The sequence below is a fragment of the Daucus carota genome, chromosome 2, assembly GCF_001625215.2.
Source record: "Daucus carota subsp. sativus chromosome 2, DH1 v3.0, whole genome shotgun sequence".
NCBI lineage: Eukaryota > Viridiplantae > Streptophyta > Magnoliopsida > Apiales > Apiaceae > Daucus > Daucus carota.
The window spans coordinates 46,884,832-46,904,100 of record NC_030382.2 but is presented as its reverse complement, the minus strand read 5'-3'; the positions used below and the strand labels follow the sequence as shown (position 1 = coordinate 46,904,100).

The window sequence follows — 19,269 nt, the reverse complement described above, 5'->3', positions numbered from 1 at the left end:
TATCCCAGGCACGTAAAAGCAGGTGAGATACACGTGGTCCACATATTCTGCTCAAGCAGTTATATCAATATATCATATGGCTCGCATCTTTATGTTTTCATAGCGGCGAGATTCAAATATCATATAGTTCACATTTTTATGTTTTCATAACCTATATATATAATCCGCAACAAAATTTTGGTATGTTTTTTTAAGTACCATTGTATTTAGAGAGTCATGTACATGCTCCAGCTGAAACCAAACTGATGCGCCACTGGCAGCTACTTCTTCTGTCTCTTCTTCTGGGGAGTGCCATGAACTTGTGTTTTCATTCCATAATTCTTCACTTGAAAGTTCTCAAAAGCCTCAGAAACTATTTCAACCTATAACAATATACATTAAATTGTTATAAATATATAATAAAAAAGTCTAACTACAGCTTGTGTCTGAAAGGAGGATGTTAACATCAAACCAGTTCAGGCTTCTTGGAGTACACTCTGACTATCTTATCTTGGAAACACTCGGGCAACAAAAGACTGATCCTTTCATCAGGAATAGGGAATTTTTCATTACACTCATAATCCTGGTAAGAATTTAAGTGTTGTCATCCACTTGGCAAGCAATAATCAGTGGTGACAAAAGAACATAATCTGAATTCAATTTTGGCAGCTTTGTAGAGTAATAGTTCTTTTAGGATTAACATGACATCTCTTAAACTATGACAAAAATAATAGAATGCAAAAGAAACTTAATAAGCTTTTAAGCAGTAGAAACAAGTACCTTGAAAAAATTGATACTGGAATGAAAGAATATGCACAAAAACAAACAAAGCACTGTCAATTAAATCTGCAAGAAGGTGATGTGGTGCGTTTGGTGTATGCATTAAATTCATTATGATATTTATCATGCACCTTTCTAGAGGATTTTTCCTTCCACGTGTCATGTCAATTTTTATATTGCTCACTGCAATATCTTCTTCCTTTAGTGTAACACCAGCTTTCTGTCCAAAAGCAATTCAGTGACATCCGGATAGAGGATATAAGAAGTATCGGGAAAAAAAAAAGATATAAGACAAACCTGGGAACAAATAATATCTTGGGGTGTAACATCTTTGAAGTATTCCAGCTGATCCTTGGGAACAGTGAATTCATTGCAGAACTGCGACAGCAGAAGTAGAATTTATAATTACAGTCAAGAGCAACTAATCTTGACAAGGTTAGCTTGATTTAGTCCAAACTAGTTTTCTCATTATCTAATTATCATCTTCATAACCTGATAAAGATCTCTTCGACGAATGCGCGAGATCAGATCCCTTGACTCCTTGAGCTCTTCACTTCTAGTAGTTTCAATGTGTTTCATAATTGAATCATCTAACTGCATATTATTCATATCAGTATGCGGTGGGAGGTCATGTAAGATCAGAACCAAATCTTTATCAAAAAATCAAAAATAGTATGACCTTCCAGTATTCAGCTGGGTCATCAATGCAGGACAAGATATCAAGGTGATTATGTGCCTTAGTGAGGGCATCAACAAACATGAGTTCTATTGCCTGAAACGAAAGAGGAAATGTATCAGATGTAGAATATTATGGTTACATCTGGACCAAAAACATGCAAAGTGGCCAGAGATGCCAAGTTTTTGGCCAGATAACAAATTGAACATTAGAAAGTATACAAGAAATTAATGTAAGAACCTTCACTTTTGCATGTGTATAGACTGTTCTATGCAAGTCAGCACGGGAGGAAAACAGCTTGTATATCGTAAGATCTGAACGTATAATAAATATAATCTCAAGAATGCAGCCCTTAAATACAACATCTGGAAAACAAAGTTTTAAGTTTAACTGTACTGACATTCCTTGGCACGATAACATATCTCGTCACCTATAACTCGCATGGTATCCAGAGGTCTGCAAGTTGATTAGGTAAAGTATTATAAGTTTGTAGATTTAGCTACAAAAATAAATAGATAAACGATTTGAGCAAAATTTGGTTATATATATTAGATATGAGTACTATTAGAAATTAAGACAAAACACATTTTTAAGAGTATTAAGAAGAATATCTGGAGAGTACTAATAGAAAATAAAACTGAAAATTGTGCTTAGGAGTTATCAGGTAGAGAGTTCGAGTGCTCTAAATGTCCATTTAATGGAACTTATAACACTTCACAAACCTGTCAAAACGGAAACAGCATGTCAAACCACAAGCCCGAGAGTCCCGAACAATGTAATCAAATCTGTAAAAATTAGAGTCATATAATTATTTATCCGTACAAGATGCACAACTTAAGAATCATCTATGAAGGTGAGTGGGGATAATAATTGATATATGCATACTTGTCAACATCTATTCCATTTCGACCATTGGCAACAATGTCATACAAAAAGCGTTTCTCTTTCAAACTCTGCACAAGGGAAATCATGCATACAAGAGTACTAACAGAGATATACTTGAAGGGGCTAAAGAAATATGTTTTGCAGGACATTGTAATATACAAACTTACTGTTGATGAAGTATCCTCAGAACTTGAAACAATCATCTCCTGGAATTCAAAAAAGAAAAAGGTTTCAGCAAAGAGGAAAACAGTAAAAAGGAGCAGTTAATTGTTTATCTATTGATGCTCAACCCTTTTTAATTCTTTCAGTGACAACTTCTGCTTCACTTCAAGAAAATTATAACTCCAATATGTTCAAGAACCACAAATACACAAACAAGAAGTACATGTAAGCAAATATGTTAATGCTGCAATGGCTTTTTTAAGAATGTTGAAATCCTTAAATTAATCTTAGTAGAATTGAATTTCAGTCTGATATATATCCTCTTACAGGTGTACATATCCTCCAACAGGTAATTACAAAAATTATGATATTAGTATTACGAAAAGTGGGATTTAAAATTCGGAGTACACAAGAAGATTCAGGGAAATTGTGTAAGAAGATATTAATCAAACACAAAAGAGTTTACCTTCAATTTCTTCAGAATGTCAGGATCAATTTCTATATTGTGCTCATCAACAATGTAGTCAATCATCTTTAAAGACATTTGCTCATGAGACCTACACATATCAGTCAGATTGGTGGTTTTCTAAATAATAAATGTATAAAAAAGGCTAAACAAATTTGACAGGAATCGATAGAAAACAAGAGGATAGGTTTGGAATGGATAGAGTACATGCATACTTTAAATAGCAACACTATACAACAAGACAGTACCAGTTGGAGCTCATAGGAGTAACCTATATGTTATGAGCTATGCAGTATGCATTTGAATCTTCACCACAGTGAGACAATAGACCAGGCAACCACAATAATTGACACCGCGTCCCCATTCAAAGATTTATATATAAACTAAGTCCTTAATTTTATTAATCCCATTAGCTGTCGATCATTCCAAAATGTTCTTAGATATGAGAAGAAAATGTTGAACCTGTACATGAGAAAGAGACTGTTCTAATACAATTCGCTGTCAAAGATTAACTGTTCTTGAACAGTTTAGGCCACTCTGTTATTGAAACTTCAGCTAGGCATACAACTTAAACTTCCCACTTAGCAACGAGTTAACCTAGGGTAAAGACATAAGATCTGAGCAGTTTATCTGAAACTTTCTTATACAAAATTCATTACACTTCAGATTTCTGCATATCATATAGCAATAGACCATATATTCTACATACTTGAGAGTGCTATCTGTGTAATTGTCACAAGAGACAGATATCTTCAGAACAAGAATTTAATGCTTATCACTTGAAATAAGCGATAACTTATAAGCACGGTCCTCTTTTCTCTCACATGCACAAGTTCATGTGGAACTATCACCAACATTTCATTGGCTAAGATATTCTAGTGCAACTATTAGTACAATCATACCCTTTCTTCCTATAGCATATCACATAAGTTACAATTGTCTTGACAAACTTATCAATCAACTCTGTGATATAGAGTTGAGCAAATAAGTTCTTCTGAACAATGAATTAAGATTTATTAATTTATGAAAAGATGAATACAGTAAAAATAACTTAATTGCTCTTTCAAAATAGTCATGTGTTCTAAGTTTTGCTATGATATCAGAGTTAAAGCACAAAAATAAACAAAACAACGTGTCTAAGAAAGCTCGGTTATTTATTATTTTTAAAAGCAGCAATTCTCTCCCTAATAGTTTCATGTCAAGTTATTGTTGTAATTAAAAGAAATGCACCGGAGATAGGTGATTACCAATTGTGGTTATGACGAACTTTGGGAAGAAACTCTTTCTCAAACATGTGGCTAAAAGGTCCATGGCCCACATCATGTAGCAGCCCTAGGTTAAGAATTGACAAAAACAGAATTAGAAAAATGACTCCATGGTCCTTACAAATTAAATGCACATCAAGCAATTATCAGTTACCAGCAAGTTTTACTGTCTGTATATCAAAGTGATCAATGCCGAGTTCAGAGCCCTGCAGAAGTAATGTATTCACAGGATGACTATACCACAAAAAATATGCCATGAAAATGGAAGTGATCACATCAGCTAGATAGTTTTGTGTACCTGGTCAATCTTGATCTTGTGAATAGTTTCACCAGCCAGCCAATACACCCCTAATGAATGCTCAAACCTAGAATGTACTGCCCCTGGATAAACCAGGTATGTGAGACCTGTAACACAAGCAACATGAGTTAGTGAGGACTTCATAAACTTCAGCAATGCAGTAGGACAGTGACACTGAGTAGATGAGGCTAGTGACTAGTAATGGAAACACCAGAATTACATCCTTTTCTTTTAATAAATGAATTTATTATTTAAATGTTAATAATTTTTGGAGCAAAAAAATATAACTGAAAAATCTTTGTAACAGAGTTACCAGCATAATAGCATTTGGTTAACATTCGGAATATTTGCAGACATGTATCTACCACAAAGTAGTAAGTAGATTCCAGTTTTTAGCATTTAATTGCTCCCTATATCTTATGTCCAATATGTATCATTCAGTTAAATCTTTCAAAAAAGGAAGTTACTCTTCTTCCTCGAATTGCAATTAAAAAACAATGAAGAGAAAAGAAGCAGAGCCAAAATTAGTATCTAAATTTGTAATAGCATCTAATATGTGAGCCTTATGGATTTTGACTTTGGATACAAGTCATATACTGCAAAAACACATTCATCAATGTTTTAGTAATCCTCTTTAAAAATGAGAGTGTACAGTATCTTAGCTTAGTTAAGATTAAGAAAGTAGTGAAAAATGTTATGCGTATATGACATATAAATAATTATCATCGACGACTAATTGTTGTAACATATATTAACAAATGTGAATTCATATTACCTAGTTGTTTCAGGTCACGAAGTCTGCAATATCCAGAAAATTTACATCACACAGTAGTAAAATTTGAGCAAATGAAAGAACTGCAACTCCAAGCGAAAAAGTGCAAATACAGAAATAAATTTTACAAATAATTAACTTGCCTCTGGAACTGTTCAGTATCAACAAACTTCAAAGAGAGCTGCAATATACAGATGAAAAGAGATACAAATTTATGATTTGGTTCTCCAATGTGCATAAACTACATTGCAGTCCAGTTATTTAACATGTTGTATAGAATTAATCGAACTTGCATTAGAAATGATGACAAAATCTTAGCTATCAGCGTTATAGTGAAGTTATAACTACAAAAGCAAGCTCGATATGTAAAACTCGAGTCTCCGTGTCTATTAAATTATATTAAGCTGAGAAGATGAAACATGAAGACAGAATAAATGATATCATGAAGTAGTTATACTACATCCAAAACATTAACCTAAAACAATAATAATCCTGATCTAGCTCCGTGTTCACTAATCTCAATAACAGAGTATTTACAAGAGCATATTCTCATATTCTAATATCATGATTTGTAGTCGAAAAACAAATTCACCGAGAATCACACAAAATGATGCATAATCACCGCTGTGATAGTTTTTTAATCCTCATCGAACACAATGCACTCGAAAATAAACAAAATCAACAAGTCGTCAACGAGACTCAGAACTATAAACTTATGAAATGCAAATAAGCGTAAGATATAATCTATTTCGTCAAATTAAAGATATGAACTCAAAAAATTACGGAAGTAAACTGTATAGCAGGCATGAAAGTGTGAATTCATACTCTGATATACATTAATACTTATACATACATATATAAATATGAGAGAGAGAGAGAGAGAGAGATTGAAGGAGACGTACAGGATCGAGATAAATGTTGCCGTGAACGTTATCGTGAACTTGCTTAGAAACACGGCGGTCCGCCATGGATGAGGCGTAGAGATAGCGCGGATAGTCGTCGTTGTTGATAGCTCCCATTGATTACTTAATAGCACAAATGGAGTAGAAAATGTTTAGAAACTATATAGTGGAGTAGCTAGGGTTTTACTTTGTAGATATACAGAGAACGTGTGTGTGTGTGTGTGGAGAGAGAGGTGGAGAAGGGGGGAGTGCTAGAGAGAGAAGCGGAGTGGTGCGGGAGGTGAGTTTAAATACTGAAAATTTGGCAGCAGCAGAGTTGCTTGCTGCTCTTTGTCACTTTGTGGCTCATGTTTGTGGTGACTGCTGGAATGTGAAAATACAAATGCCATACATTTTTAAGGCCCTACATTTATTCTTATTCCTCTGTAATTATTATTTTAACCGAATATTTGTTCATTTGTTTCACGCCGTGCAAGTTACTCTTTCAGTTCAGGTTATTAAATTTGATTTAAATAGACATGCCAGAGAATGAGAATTCCGTTTCTTTATACTTTCTAGTTTGAATGCGGACATGAGATAAATTACTGATTTACGTCTAATCTATAAGATTAAATATAGTCACTCTTGTTAACTTCGTATTCACGAGTACTCTAATACAGTGAAGTTTTTAAATTTAATGCTAATACGAAATGAAAACTATTAACGATCAAAAATGTGTGTTGACAAACGTGAAAAACACAAATATGAGTATTTAGAGACAGAGGGAGTATATTTTATTCTTCACATTTCGCAACAAACGGGGAGAATTAAAATTAAAATATACTCCTACAATCTCTTTCTTCAGTAATTTGGTTTTTTAAGTGTAATTAATGCTCTGACTATTGATTTGACCTTTGCCTAAGAGATGAGCTACTGCAAATCCACTTAATTGGACTGTCAGTTACTGTAATTGTACAAGTAATTTTGTTGAAAATTGAAGTTTCTTAGTTAGAAATGCAGAAGGTACTCTAAAAAAAAGGCTCCTTCAAATTTATAACCACCCGGAACACAATCTTTACAAAACTAACCATCCAAATTTTCAATTCACAAAACTAATCACCCTAATTGTTTCATCCCTCAGGCGAACACAACTGGGTGGAAAAAATTTTTGTAAGCCCGAAGAAAGGGCGAACACATTTACTGTCCTAACTGTGAACGCCCCATGCAGGGGCGAACACAGTGTTTATTTTTGTTAAATATTTTGTTTTTAAAATTCAACACTTCGTTTATTTCATTCGTTTATTTTATTTAAAAAAATTCAAATAAACTGAAAAATATGATAATTTTATTTATAAAAAAATTAAAAACACTATAAATTAAATGTGTTGTTTCGTAAATATTGAATTGTATTTCGTAAATATTATATCAATTTTAAATATATGGTCAAAATTCCTAAAGATAAGTGTAAAAAATCAAACGTCCTATATAATGGACCGGAGGGAGTACACGAATAAAATTCGTTAGTGTTTTAATACAAAAAAAATCTTGAATATTCTAGAGAAAAAAAAATCGATCAAGTTATCACCACTTTTTAGTTTTTAGTCGATAACAAAAGAAATTAAAAATTATATGTAAAAGATATCTATCGGACCTAGTCGGTTGAACTACCGATATAGATTAATCAAAAATCAGGAATTAATCGAAAGAATTAATCAAAGTGAAAATCGTATCGTGTGTATTTTAATATTAAAATATTATTTAATATTTAGTTATTATTGTACTGGTTATTTATTAAGAAATATATATTTACATCATAAATTCTATAATTTTTCATATTTAAAATGATATAATATTTTAATTTTAATAAATAAAAAACTTATAAAAATTAATAGAATTACAAAAATCAAATCAATTAATAATATTACGGAAATTAATCAATTAGGAAATTTTTACGACAGCATATTAGGTGGTACGTACACCAGTAGAGTTTAGAATTTATAGAGAAGGTAACAAGAGCACAGCCAACACTTCGCACTCAGAAGCCCACAAGGGCTGGTCGCTAGCCACACCAAGAGAAAGAGACACGCTCATTCCACATTTTGACCACACTGTGTTCGCCCAGGGAAGGGGCAAACACCACTGAACAATTACATATTGTTCGCCTTTGCATGGGGCGATGGAAAATATGGTGTTCGCCCTTGCTCCCTCGCTATGTTCGCCGGAGGGTTCGTGATTTAGGGTGGTCATATTTGCAAAATGAAAAAAAAGATGGTTAGTTTTGTAAAAAAGTTGTTCAAGGTGGTTAGTAATTTGAAGGAGCCCTCTAAAAAATGTAGAAGGTGTGTCAAGTCACATTACTGCAATTACTTGTTCCGGAGGAAAAAGATGTACTGTAATTTTACTTGCAGAAGTAAAAGATATATAGGGCCGTTTGGGTGAACTTAAATAAGTGCTTATTATTTAAAATAAAAAAGTGAAGTAGAAGTTAGAAGCAAGTTAAGATCTATAAGTGATAAAAGTGTTTGGTAAATAAATAGAAGCTGTGAGACAAAAGCTAGCATTCATAGCTTTTTTTATGTGCTTCTTGACTCCTTACACAAACGGTACAAATAAGTGCTTCTAATTTATAATTCCAGAAGCGAGTTTATAAGTCCGTGTCAAACACCCACATAAATAATACGATTTCACGGGAAAGAAGGGATAACTTTTTGTATATTTTTTTTCTAAACAGAGAAGGGACAGTTGTTTATGAAGTTTTGAAGAGTGAGAACTGAGAACTAACCAAGATATAGATCCTGTGTGGGAGTTAGTGGTTAGTAGATTGAATTAGATGGTTCGACTAACTGATTGAAGTAGATATTTTTACTAGCAGATTAAATTAATTATTTCTCGTAAAACTGTCTGGTAGATAGGATTAGATTTTTCTGATACAAATCAAAATCTCTAACCCAAAAAACTCCTCAAAATTAGTTTTTTGAATTCAAACCTCTATTTCAATCTCATAACTACCAAACACTAATTTTAGCGGATTCCAGCGGTCAAACCTCTAAAACATCTCAAATTTCTAATTTTATCACAAAGCTCTGACTTTTAAACAGGACCATATTTTCAAGTTCTTTGTCCCAACAACAATCATCCTCCTATTGATAAGCGAAACGGGGTTGATTGCCCGGTTTCAAAGACGTACTTATGGACTTATAAATTAGAATTATTTATTCGTACGTCAAAAAGTATTCATAAAAAGTTGATAATACTAGATTTATCCTGATCCTTTAATTTAAAGGAGGAGCGCTTATTTTAAGTTAAACTCAAACGGTCTCAATCACTCCTCAACATCATAACGGCCTAAATTAATATTACTATTAATATATTAAATGTATTGATTTGTAACTTCTATAATCTATTCACATTATCAATATATATATATCTAAAACTCACATAATTCTTAAATATAATATATTAAATGTATTAATTTGTAACTTCTATAATCTATTCACATTATAAATATATATATATCTAAAACTCACATAATTCTTAAATATAGATAACATATTTTATTTTATTATTAGACAAGTAAAACGAAGTCAAATGCCATTTTGGGTCACTAGCTCGGATCAATTTAAATTAAAATTTATAAATTAAAAAAATTAAATATTAACATAAAAAAATTATTAATAAATAAGTTCATTACATATTAAAATCTTAAAAACTTCATAATAAAATGTAAATCACTAAAAAAGACAAAAAAAAAAAAAGAAAAACTAGTATTTCTGACTTTTAGCTTCCAACTTAAAAATTCAAAAAATTACATCTCTACTTCTTTTGACAGACACTAGTAAAAAAAAAACAATTTAAAAAAGAAACTCGAAAATACTTAAAATAAGTATAGTCAAACATCCATTATATATGGGGCCGTTTGGGTGAGCTTAAAATAAGTGCTTCTTGCTTAAAATAAAAAAGTGAAGTAGAAGTTAGAAGTTAGTTAATGCTTATAAGTGATAAAAGTGTTTGGGAAAAAAGTAGAAGTCGTGAAACAAAAGCTAGGAATCGTAGATTTTTATAAGTGCTTCTCGACTTTTTACACAAACGGTACGAATAAGTGCTTCTAACTTAAAAGTCCAGAAGCGGGGCTTAAAAGCCCCGCCAAACACCCACATAGTAAAATCTATGTTCATGAAGACAAATCTTGAAGGCATCACATACACATTCTGGCAATTAGAAATGATGATCCAAAGCCAGCTAGATAAGATTGGATCTGGTTTTTGTCAAACATTTAAAGCAACAATACTGCTGTAAGCAGTTACAAGTGATTGAGACCAGCTTCAAAATATAAAGATAAATTCATAATTATTCCGTCCGTCTCATTCATTTTTTATACAATTTCTGCAAGACATCTCATAATTATATATATTTAAAAAATAATAAAATTTTAATTACATGCACTTTAAAAAGAGAGGAGTGAGTAAACACTAAAATTTTAAAGAGTTTGTAAGAGTATCTCCAACCATTAAAAACCCTTGGCTAAAAGGTGAGTTGTCATACTTAAAATAAAAAAAGTTTAGCCAACAGCTCGAAAAACCCAACTCCAACCCTACTCAGCTGTTGTCTATAAATTTAGCCAACCTCTTATAATGACTAAATTTGTCGAACCTCTGCACGTTTGTAAGAAATCTGTAGAAAGATTGCACATAATTTTATTACCATATTGAACTGATATATTCTATTTTAACAATTTAAAATATTAATAACATACTATTTTTAAATTATAACCAACCAATATAGCCAATACCATTGAAGCAAAATGTCTTACAGGTTCCATTGAAGCAAATTTTACATAATGTCTTACAGGTTTCATTTAGCCAACGATTATAGCCAACGCCGTTGGAGATGCTCTAAGAGCATCTCCAACCATACAAAGCTCTTGGCTATAAAATGAGTTGGCATTCCAAAATTAAAAAAATATAGCCAACGTCCTGAAAAAATAGCACTCCAACCACGTGAACCTGTTGTCTATAATTTTAGCCAACCTCTTATGGATGGCTAAATTTGTCGAACCTCTACAGGTCTGTAAGAAATCTGTAGGAAGATTGCACATCATTTATTACCATATTAAACTGATATATTCTATTTTAACAATTTAAAATATTAATAACATACTATTTTTAAATTATAGCCAACCAGTATAGCCAATACCACTGAAGCAAAATGTATTACAGGTTCAGCAAATTTTACATAATGTCTTACAAGTCCAATTTAGCCAACGATTATAGTCAACACGGTTGGAGATGCTCTAAGAGGCAATTGAAGCACTAATTCTTGATTTTCTCTTTAAATTCAGAGCTAAGAACATGTTTAATAGTCGATGGGAGATTCTCTTATACATTAAATATTAGTTGGTCACATCATTTTACCCAAACTACACTTAATTTGTACATTAAATAATACTTCCACCAACTTCACCCAATTTTCTTATTTCTCCTTTTTTTTGCCAAATAAATATAGGATATTTCATTAATCAAAATAAAACTATGCTGGGACAATCCAGAACGGGAGATACAGCCAGGTGTAAAAAATAAAATAATTTGTATCTTGACTGTGTAACAAATACAATTTTAAAAATTCTTGAATGTAAGAATGATGAAATCAAATATATCCTAATCAATCCAAATTGTACCACATACTTGAATACAGTTATATCACAATTGACCTTAACACATAAGTAACATTGATAGCCTAGTTTTCAAAAGGTCGGACGAACTATACCCCAGCTATCTACTTGTCGGATACCAGTTATAAACATGTCGTAAATGGAGTACTCCGAAAAATGAACAATATTTAGTTGCGAAAAGCGAACTCTTGCAATAATTACCACCACTCCGGCCTTGATATACATTTCATAACTTCCGTGCCACTCCTCGTATACTTCTCATTTGCTCGGAAGGAGCAGTAGTTTTAAGTTGCAAAGATGAGCATAAAAGGCTTTTGCGTTCTGTATTATTCTAGATGCTGAAACAGAATAAGATGCTTGAGGAGTTGAGTGCACAGTGCTTAGCAGTCAGTACTACAGACACTTCACATTCAAGTGGTGCTTGCAGGGCTAATCGCTAAACATTCCAAAAGGCTTTTGAAATTTAAGTTGTATTTATAACAACACAAAACAAGAACACCATCAACTATGAAATGCAGCGACAGGATGTTTAGTCGCATGTTGAATTATTTCAATCTTATGGACTTATGGTGATGACTGCTGAGTAATGTAATTAATGGCGTAAAAATGCCAATAAGACGAATGAACAAAGATGAATAGAACATCCTATAACTTAGAGCATCTCCGATAACCTCTCTATAGTGGCTCTTAAATTGAAATTTTAAGAACATTGTAATTTTGCTTGCTCCAATAGAATTTTAGTCACTCTTAAATTCCCTAAATTTCTCTTCTTTTTCCTCAATTGTAAGAACTACTAGTCACTCTTAACTAATATTTTATAATAAATTTGTAAGCACTCATTCTCTCTCCATCCATTTTCTTTTGTACTTTTATGCACATGACTTGTTTTTAATAATACAAAACAAAATGAGGAGTGAACATAAAAGGTGTTGTTGGTGTTAAACTCACATTAAATCATTAAGAGTTAATATTTTATATTATATTTAAGAGTGATTTAAGAGACTATTGGAGATGCTCTTAAAACAAGATGTTGTAAATTGTAGTAGTCGAAGACTTATGCTAACCTGTCACCAACTCCCGCAAGCAATACACCAAAAAGAACCTTGTACAGTTGATAAGCAATTTGCAGTACTTAAGAACATTTTAATCATCTAGCGTTTGTAGTCCAACGGTTAGGATAATTGCCTTCCAAGCAATAGACCCGGGTTCGACTCCCGGCAAACGCATTTTGCAATTTTAAACCTTTTGATTTTTTCCGCTTTAAGCATGAATCATCATAGTTTAGACTTTAGATTCTTTAGAACAGATGCGAACACTAGTTTAGAGCAGATGCAAACACGCCTTTTCCATATTAAAAGCACATTTTTATAATTTTTAACTTTAAATAGTATGACAAACGAAAGCTGATCAAACACCTGTTGTCAAGACAATTGCATAGACTCCAATAGCTTGTTATAAACTAAACAAACAGGCTATACTCAATGTACGAATAAACGTAAGCTTCCGTAGTTCCATGGATACAAACTGACACCCAAAAAGCCATACTGTTATGGACAAAATAGAGGATGACATGCATACAAGCTACAACAGACATTCCATACTGAAAACATTGACGCAGGAATCAGGATGACAAAGATGAAGGGATCATTTGGTTGTAAGATCATCTCCAATGCGAGTCCATGTGCTGCATTGGAAGATGTGTCCCCGTCTGGGACTCCCCGATCTATGTTTAAACTGCACTCTAATGTTTAAGTACGACCAAGTGCGATCTATGTTTAAAGTACGACGAAATGCTAGAAAGATGCGTCCACAATCCATGTTTAAACTGGAGCGTGAATGCATAATCTTTAGATATAGACAACAACAATCATACATTCATACTCGTGAACATCTGAGCAGATATACCAGTTATGTTCCTTCTATTGAATATAGTAATGACAGGAAATATACACCAGGAAACAAGAGGTTGAAGTACACATATACGCCTTAATTGCTAAAGCCTCTACTTGTATTGTTCAGCATGTAGCTATGAACAATATTTTTCCCTTGCCAATTCATGTACCAGGATTAACAGTTTAAAGGAAAATGTGGGCAAGTATGTTCTAATATCATTCAGCAACGAAAAGTATGTACTAAAATCTCTCAAGAAATTCTCATAACTGATCTGATTAAAAAGTTAAAATTACAAAACTGACTGAAACAAAGTTAACTGTGTATGTCTTAAAAACATTTCTCTTAAAGGTTCCTCATACATGCTGGAATTCATTATACAATTACACGGACACATTCAGTTGAGATTCTAATCAAGGTTCCTCACAAATTTTTCATGGTTGATAGTTTTGCATAGGTCCCTTAAATTTCATTTAGAGATCCACAGCAACAGATATACTAATTGCTTGACTTCACGAGTCATTCGATATCAATAACTAATGGTTTGCTCCGACTGTGTAATGATCTCATCTGTCAGCCATCATCAACCCCCCAGCTGTGTCTATAATGAAGCGGTCAGTCCCTGAAAGCATAAAGTATAATTATTAGCCTTAGAAAATGCTTTAAACTCCTTGAAAACATGTACCACAAATCCGAAGTACAAAACTTAAGTTTAGTTTTCTAAAATAAAACCAGAAAAACTACAACATTGTTGAATGGAAAGACAAGCAAAATAGTAGTAACTGCAAATGTTTACTACCACTCTTTATTGTACAGCATGCTTATTATCTGCTAGTGCCCTGATATTCTACTGGTAATTGTATACTTTCTTGCTGTTATGCACCTTACACTTTTGTACAAAAAATGAAAATTTAACATTTCAAATCAAAAACCAAACCTCACGAAGTAGACAAACGTGTTTGGTTAATATTCATTTGTAACATGAACACTAATTTAATACAGTATATTTTTTACACTAAATATATACTTTTTCAATTATTTTGTAATCTAACAATTTTATAATCAAATTTATTATAAACAAATGTTGACATTCAAAGTTTTCATAAATACTGTACTTCACAAGTATAAAAGTTTTGGACACTATTAAATACTAAAAACTTTTTGTATTTTCTTGCTTTCATATTCTAAGCCACCTTGTTCTTTAATAATATCTTCATCTTATAATTATAAGTAATGGATACTGAGGGTTCACCCTAGTGGTAAGGTGGCCCTCCCCTGTAATCATAACCTAGGTCATCTATTTGATTCCTCGATCCTCCACTATTTTTAAAAGTTGACAGATTTTAAAGCTTCAAAAGTAAGATTACGGTTAAAAATCAAAATTAATAAAAGCTTTATAGTAATTAGAGCATTAAGGAACTATTATTAGCCAAAAAGGTAATATTACATCAATAATATTTACAATGTTTAATCCATATATTATACATATGACGCGAAAGTACACAATACCAAAAGATTCTGATATCTACCTTTTGAATATGCGTTTTTTCATATTCTTTCTTGGGTAACACAGAGGCCTTTGCCTAGACAGAGTCTAAGGTATGCATACCTAGTAACCACCACAAACTGCTAGGACCTATAGCTAAATAGGACATCAGGGCCATTATACTATCTTATATGAAGAAAATTGCATGTTATAACTCAGGCCTGCTGCTTCAATAGTTAATACTTAATCCACTTTATTTTATAGTTAATACTTAATACTTATTCCACTTTGGTGTATAAATTTTTCTTCTTTCTGTTAAATTTTAAAAAAATCATAGATGAATTTTGCTTTCATGAAATTTAAACAATATATATATATTTCAGCTTATTATTATAAACAGGGACAGCACGAAGAAGAAATGTTCAATCATATGACAAATGCATCTACAAAGTCCCACTAAACTGCCTACAAATGACTGTATTTAGTTTTCTAATACCAGTTTCCAAATTCGTCTAGAGTAGGTAGCTATAGCCTATAGTAGTTCATACAAAAAGTAAAGTATCTTTGAATTTGTATGCTTAACAAGCACTTAGTAGTACCCTGTAATTTACTCTACCAAGTTACGAGTAAGCTAAATCTACTGAAGCAATAGATGAATATGACAATTTAGTGGGAGCCCATGAGGATTGTAACCAGGAACATAGTGATCTATCATAATTTATAGGGAACACACACACACACAGCAATGAGACAATTATACAAATCTCTGACAATCCAAATAACACAAAGCAAGGCCAACATATAAACTGTATATAAGTGAGTAGAAATTTTGAGTATCTTACCAGTACTTAATTAAGCCATCCCATCCACAAGTAGCAACCTTACTTTGCTCCAAAGGATGCCATTCACAACCGATAGTAACTCCCTCATGGCACTTGAAAGATTTAAAGACTTTGCAACTTTTCCAATCCCAAAACCAGCATTTGCCCTCACCATCTCCTGACATGACAAAACGTCCATCTGGTGAAAAATTGACTTGACAAGCATACCCAGCAATGACATGCCCTGCAAACCTCTTTTTCTTATTCAGCTGAAATCTTTCTCTGGTGCTATAGATAAGAATTTGGTTGTCTAAACTCTGTGCTGCAAGCCAATTGGTATTTGGGTGTAAAGAAATGGAAGGCATAGAATGCATGTGAGGTTCACTAATGTATTTAATGACCACAGGGATTCCATATTCCCAAACACGAAGAGACTTGTCATCACTCGAAGTGACAAATCTTCTGTTATTGTCAACAAAGGTGATGGTATTAACAGCCCCCAAATGCTGATCATACTCCTGAGTAATCTGTCCACTATTCATATCCCACTGAACAATCTTCTTATCACTCATACCCGCCAGAAGAATATTCTGCTTATCATCATCGGGATTAAGCTTCACAACATACGGAATCTTCCCAGTCGAAAACGTAGATATCACCTGCCCTGTTTCCGTATCCCAATACTTGATATTCTTATCATAACTAGCAGTCAAAAACTTGCTCCCATCATTACAAAACGAAATATCCCTAACAGCTTTTGAATGCCCCATATAAGTCCTCATACACTTCCCCGAATTAAACACATCCCAAATCTTCACCTTACTATCCATTCCAGCCGACAAAATCAAATGACCATACTTTGGAAAAAACCTAATCGCCGAAACTCCCTTGGTATGTCCACTCCAAGTATGAACCAGTCGTTTCGGAATATAACAATGCTCATTACTCGCTTTGGCATCCTTAGGCGGCGCAATCCAAGACCTTCCTTGATAATCCCTATCTTCCTTGCCATGAAAAGTACTCTTATCCGCCACAACCTCAGCCTTATCCTTCTTCCCATCCTTCTCCTCCCCTTTCTTCTTGGCATACTCTTCCGCATACTTCTTCTGCTCCTCCGTCAATTCAGTCTGCAATTCCCCCTTCTTCCCCGACCACGGACTCTTCCTATTCTTCTTCAACCACTCATCCGTCGACGGATCATCAACCCCCTCACCAACATTCCCTCCCTCATTATCCTCCTGCGCTTCCTTCTTCTTCTCCAGCTTCCTCTTCTTCTGCTCCCGTTGCGGAATATTATAAACCGAAATCGCATTATTCTGCTTCACCGCATCCAAATCCCCCACATAATTACTCCCAATCCCACCCGACGGATCAGCAGCATACCCGTACTTATAAAAAGTATTGTACTGCTCATCGAAAAGAAACGGCTCAATCGCAGCGTCTTCAACAAACCCTAGCTTATGATTACGCATCCCCTGAGCAATCCCATCTTTAGCATACGGATGAGCAGGACCCACAATTGGGGCCCACAGCTGGTCGTAAGTAGGATTGTAATTGACGACGTGTTGGGTCGGGTCGAGGGGCTTGGTGGATTGGGGGTTGGAGGAGATGGAGAGAGCGAGGCTGGTGTCGTCGACTTGAGGGGCGGCGGATTTGGGACGGATGGAGAATCGGATCGGGGAGGAATCAGGGCTTGAGTCGTCTGAATTGTTGCCGTTGTCGTCGTTGGGCTCTGTGTAAGATTTTAGGAGATCCATGGAGAGAGGAGAGAGATCGAGAGAGAGCGCGAGAGTGAAACCCTAGGATTTAGATTTAGGATTGTTTATCGCCTGTTACTGTCACCGCCAATATGTTGTTATATCTTCTTGTGTTTAAAATTCAAGGCGTGTATTCGATTGGGATTTTAATGGATTGATTTTAGTCTATAGATTTTAATTTTAATGGATTGTATGGGATTTTGATTTTGTGCGGATTCTTGATAAGATGTCGTGGAGTTGATGGGATTTAGGTACAATGCTTCAAAATCCCATTGATTTTGATGGGATTTCAAAAAACTTAAAATACACTGAAAAATGTCACAAAATCCATTATTTGAATACCATCAGATTTTAATGGATTTTAAACAATCCCAATTGAATACCATCGGATTTTAAAGCATAATTTAAAATCCCAATTGAATACCACCAGATTTTATAGCATAATTTGAAATCCCAATTAAATACCTCAAGATTTTAATGGATTTTAAACAATCCCAATCGAATACACTCGGATGTCATGAATGCAAAAAAATGCTTTAAAATCCCAATCCAATATACCCCTCTCAATTTTATTTCGGAAATACAATGTACCAGATTAACGAGTTTGTTTATTGTTTTATTCTATTTTTTTTAGTTTATCAATATTTTTTTAAGTTTATTATCATATTTAATTTAAAATTTAAGATAAATATATTTTTAATTTTTTTTTTTCGGTGTAGATCATAATCTAATCATACTGATAACAATTCGAGAATTAATGTTTAAAAGTATATTTTTTGTTATCTAATTATTGAATTGATGATGAGGTTAGAATTTTAATTTTATAGTATATATAAATTATAAAATGTTTTTTTAATGATATTGACAAAATAATTACTTTGATTTTAATTTTATCTTTGTTGTTAGTTACTCCCTCTGTCCCATTTAATTATAAACGTTTATTTTTAACTACTCGACACGCATTTCAATGCTCTTATAAAATATAGTTCCGTAACTTATTTTTGAGATTTTCTTTTTCTGTATAAAAATATAACATCCAAACTTTAATTCAGAAAAGAAAAATTTTAAAAATAGATTGCACAACTACACTTTGCAGGAGCATTAAAGTCTGTGTCGTGTCTCCGTCTCACAATGTATACTACTCAGGGGGACCGAGGGAGTATTAATTTTGATACAAGGTTATTTTCAAAACATTTATTTATTTTATTCGAACATTCGATTGGCGTTTTCGTGCTTAACAATAATATTTAAAGATTGAAGTTGTCGTCTTTAACGATAGTGCTCAACGATAGAGAAGATTGGAGTTGTCGTCTTTAGTGATAGTGCTTAACGATAGAGAGTCCTGACAGAGATTTATTACTCCCTCCGTCCCCTTTTACATGTCCATTTTGACTTTTGACCAGTCAAATTGACTGAATTTTGACTGAATTTTACATGTATCAGATAATTGTGAAAAATATTAAAAATTATACCATTAGAAAGT

At 33.2% G+C, this 19,269-nt stretch overlaps 2 protein-coding genes and 1 non-coding gene across 4 annotated transcripts; 1 reads left to right on the top strand and 2 right to left on the bottom strand.

The window, feature by feature from the left end:
- Window positions 1-19: 19 nt before the first annotated feature.
- Window positions 20-6,546, bottom strand: LOC108208045 (uncharacterized). Its single transcript, XM_017378519.2, has 19 exons — window positions 6,186-6,546; window positions 5,427-5,464; window positions 5,287-5,309; window positions 4,512-4,618; window positions 4,368-4,419; window positions 4,196-4,280; window positions 2,949-3,039; window positions 2,488-2,526; window positions 2,321-2,388; window positions 2,158-2,220; window positions 1,836-1,891; window positions 1,676-1,749; window positions 1,439-1,531; window positions 1,252-1,353; window positions 1,057-1,137; window positions 891-979; window positions 760-775; window positions 452-562; window positions 20-362 (listed from the first exon to the last, which is right to left on the bottom strand). The coding sequence occupies exons 1-19, from the start codon at window positions 6,300-6,302 to the stop codon at window positions 261-263; spliced, it is 1,407 nt and encodes a 468-aa protein (XP_017234008.1). The 5' UTR covers window positions 6,303-6,546; the 3' UTR covers window positions 20-260.
- A 6,440-nt stretch (window positions 6,547-12,986) lies between these two features.
- TRNAG-UCC (transfer RNA glycine (anticodon UCC)) lies at window positions 12,987-13,058 on the top strand. The gene has a single exon. It is a non-coding gene; the product is annotated as a tRNA-Gly (tRNA).
- Window positions 13,059-13,960: 902 nt separating this feature from the next.
- On the bottom strand, window positions 13,961-17,897 carry LOC108209704 (uncharacterized). Of its 2 annotated transcripts, XM_017380758.2 has the most exons (2): window positions 16,051-17,897; window positions 13,961-14,344 (listed from the first exon to the last, which is right to left on the bottom strand). In XM_017380758.2, exons 1-2 carry the CDS (start codon window positions 17,784-17,786, stop codon window positions 14,338-14,340), a joined length of 1,743 nt encoding a protein of 580 aa, XP_017236247.1. In that variant the 5' UTR covers window positions 17,787-17,897; the 3' UTR covers window positions 13,961-14,337. The 2 variants fall into 2 exon arrangements, with proteins under 2 accessions (XP_017236247.1, XP_017236248.1); XM_017380759.2 differs by lacking the exon at window positions 13,961-14,344 and having other exon boundaries at window positions 16,047-17,886.
- Window positions 17,898-19,269: the final 1,372 nt, after the last annotated feature.

Coding starts and splice junctions, on each gene's coding strand:
- LOC108208045 (XM_017378519.2), bottom strand. CDS start 6,302: ATGGGAGCTATCAACAACGACGACTATCCGCGCTATCTCTACGCCTCA. Junction 2,221..2,320: donor AATGGAATAGATGTTGACAA/GTATGCATATAT, acceptor TAATTTTTACAG/ATTTGATTACATTGTTCGGG. Junction 1,750..1,835: donor ATGTTATCGTGCCAAGGAAT/GTCAGTACAGTT, acceptor TTATACGTTCAG/ATCTTACGATATACAAGCTG.
- LOC108209704 (XM_017380758.2), bottom strand. CDS start 17,786: ATGGATCTCCTAAAATCTTACACAGAGCCCAACGACGACAACGGCAAC.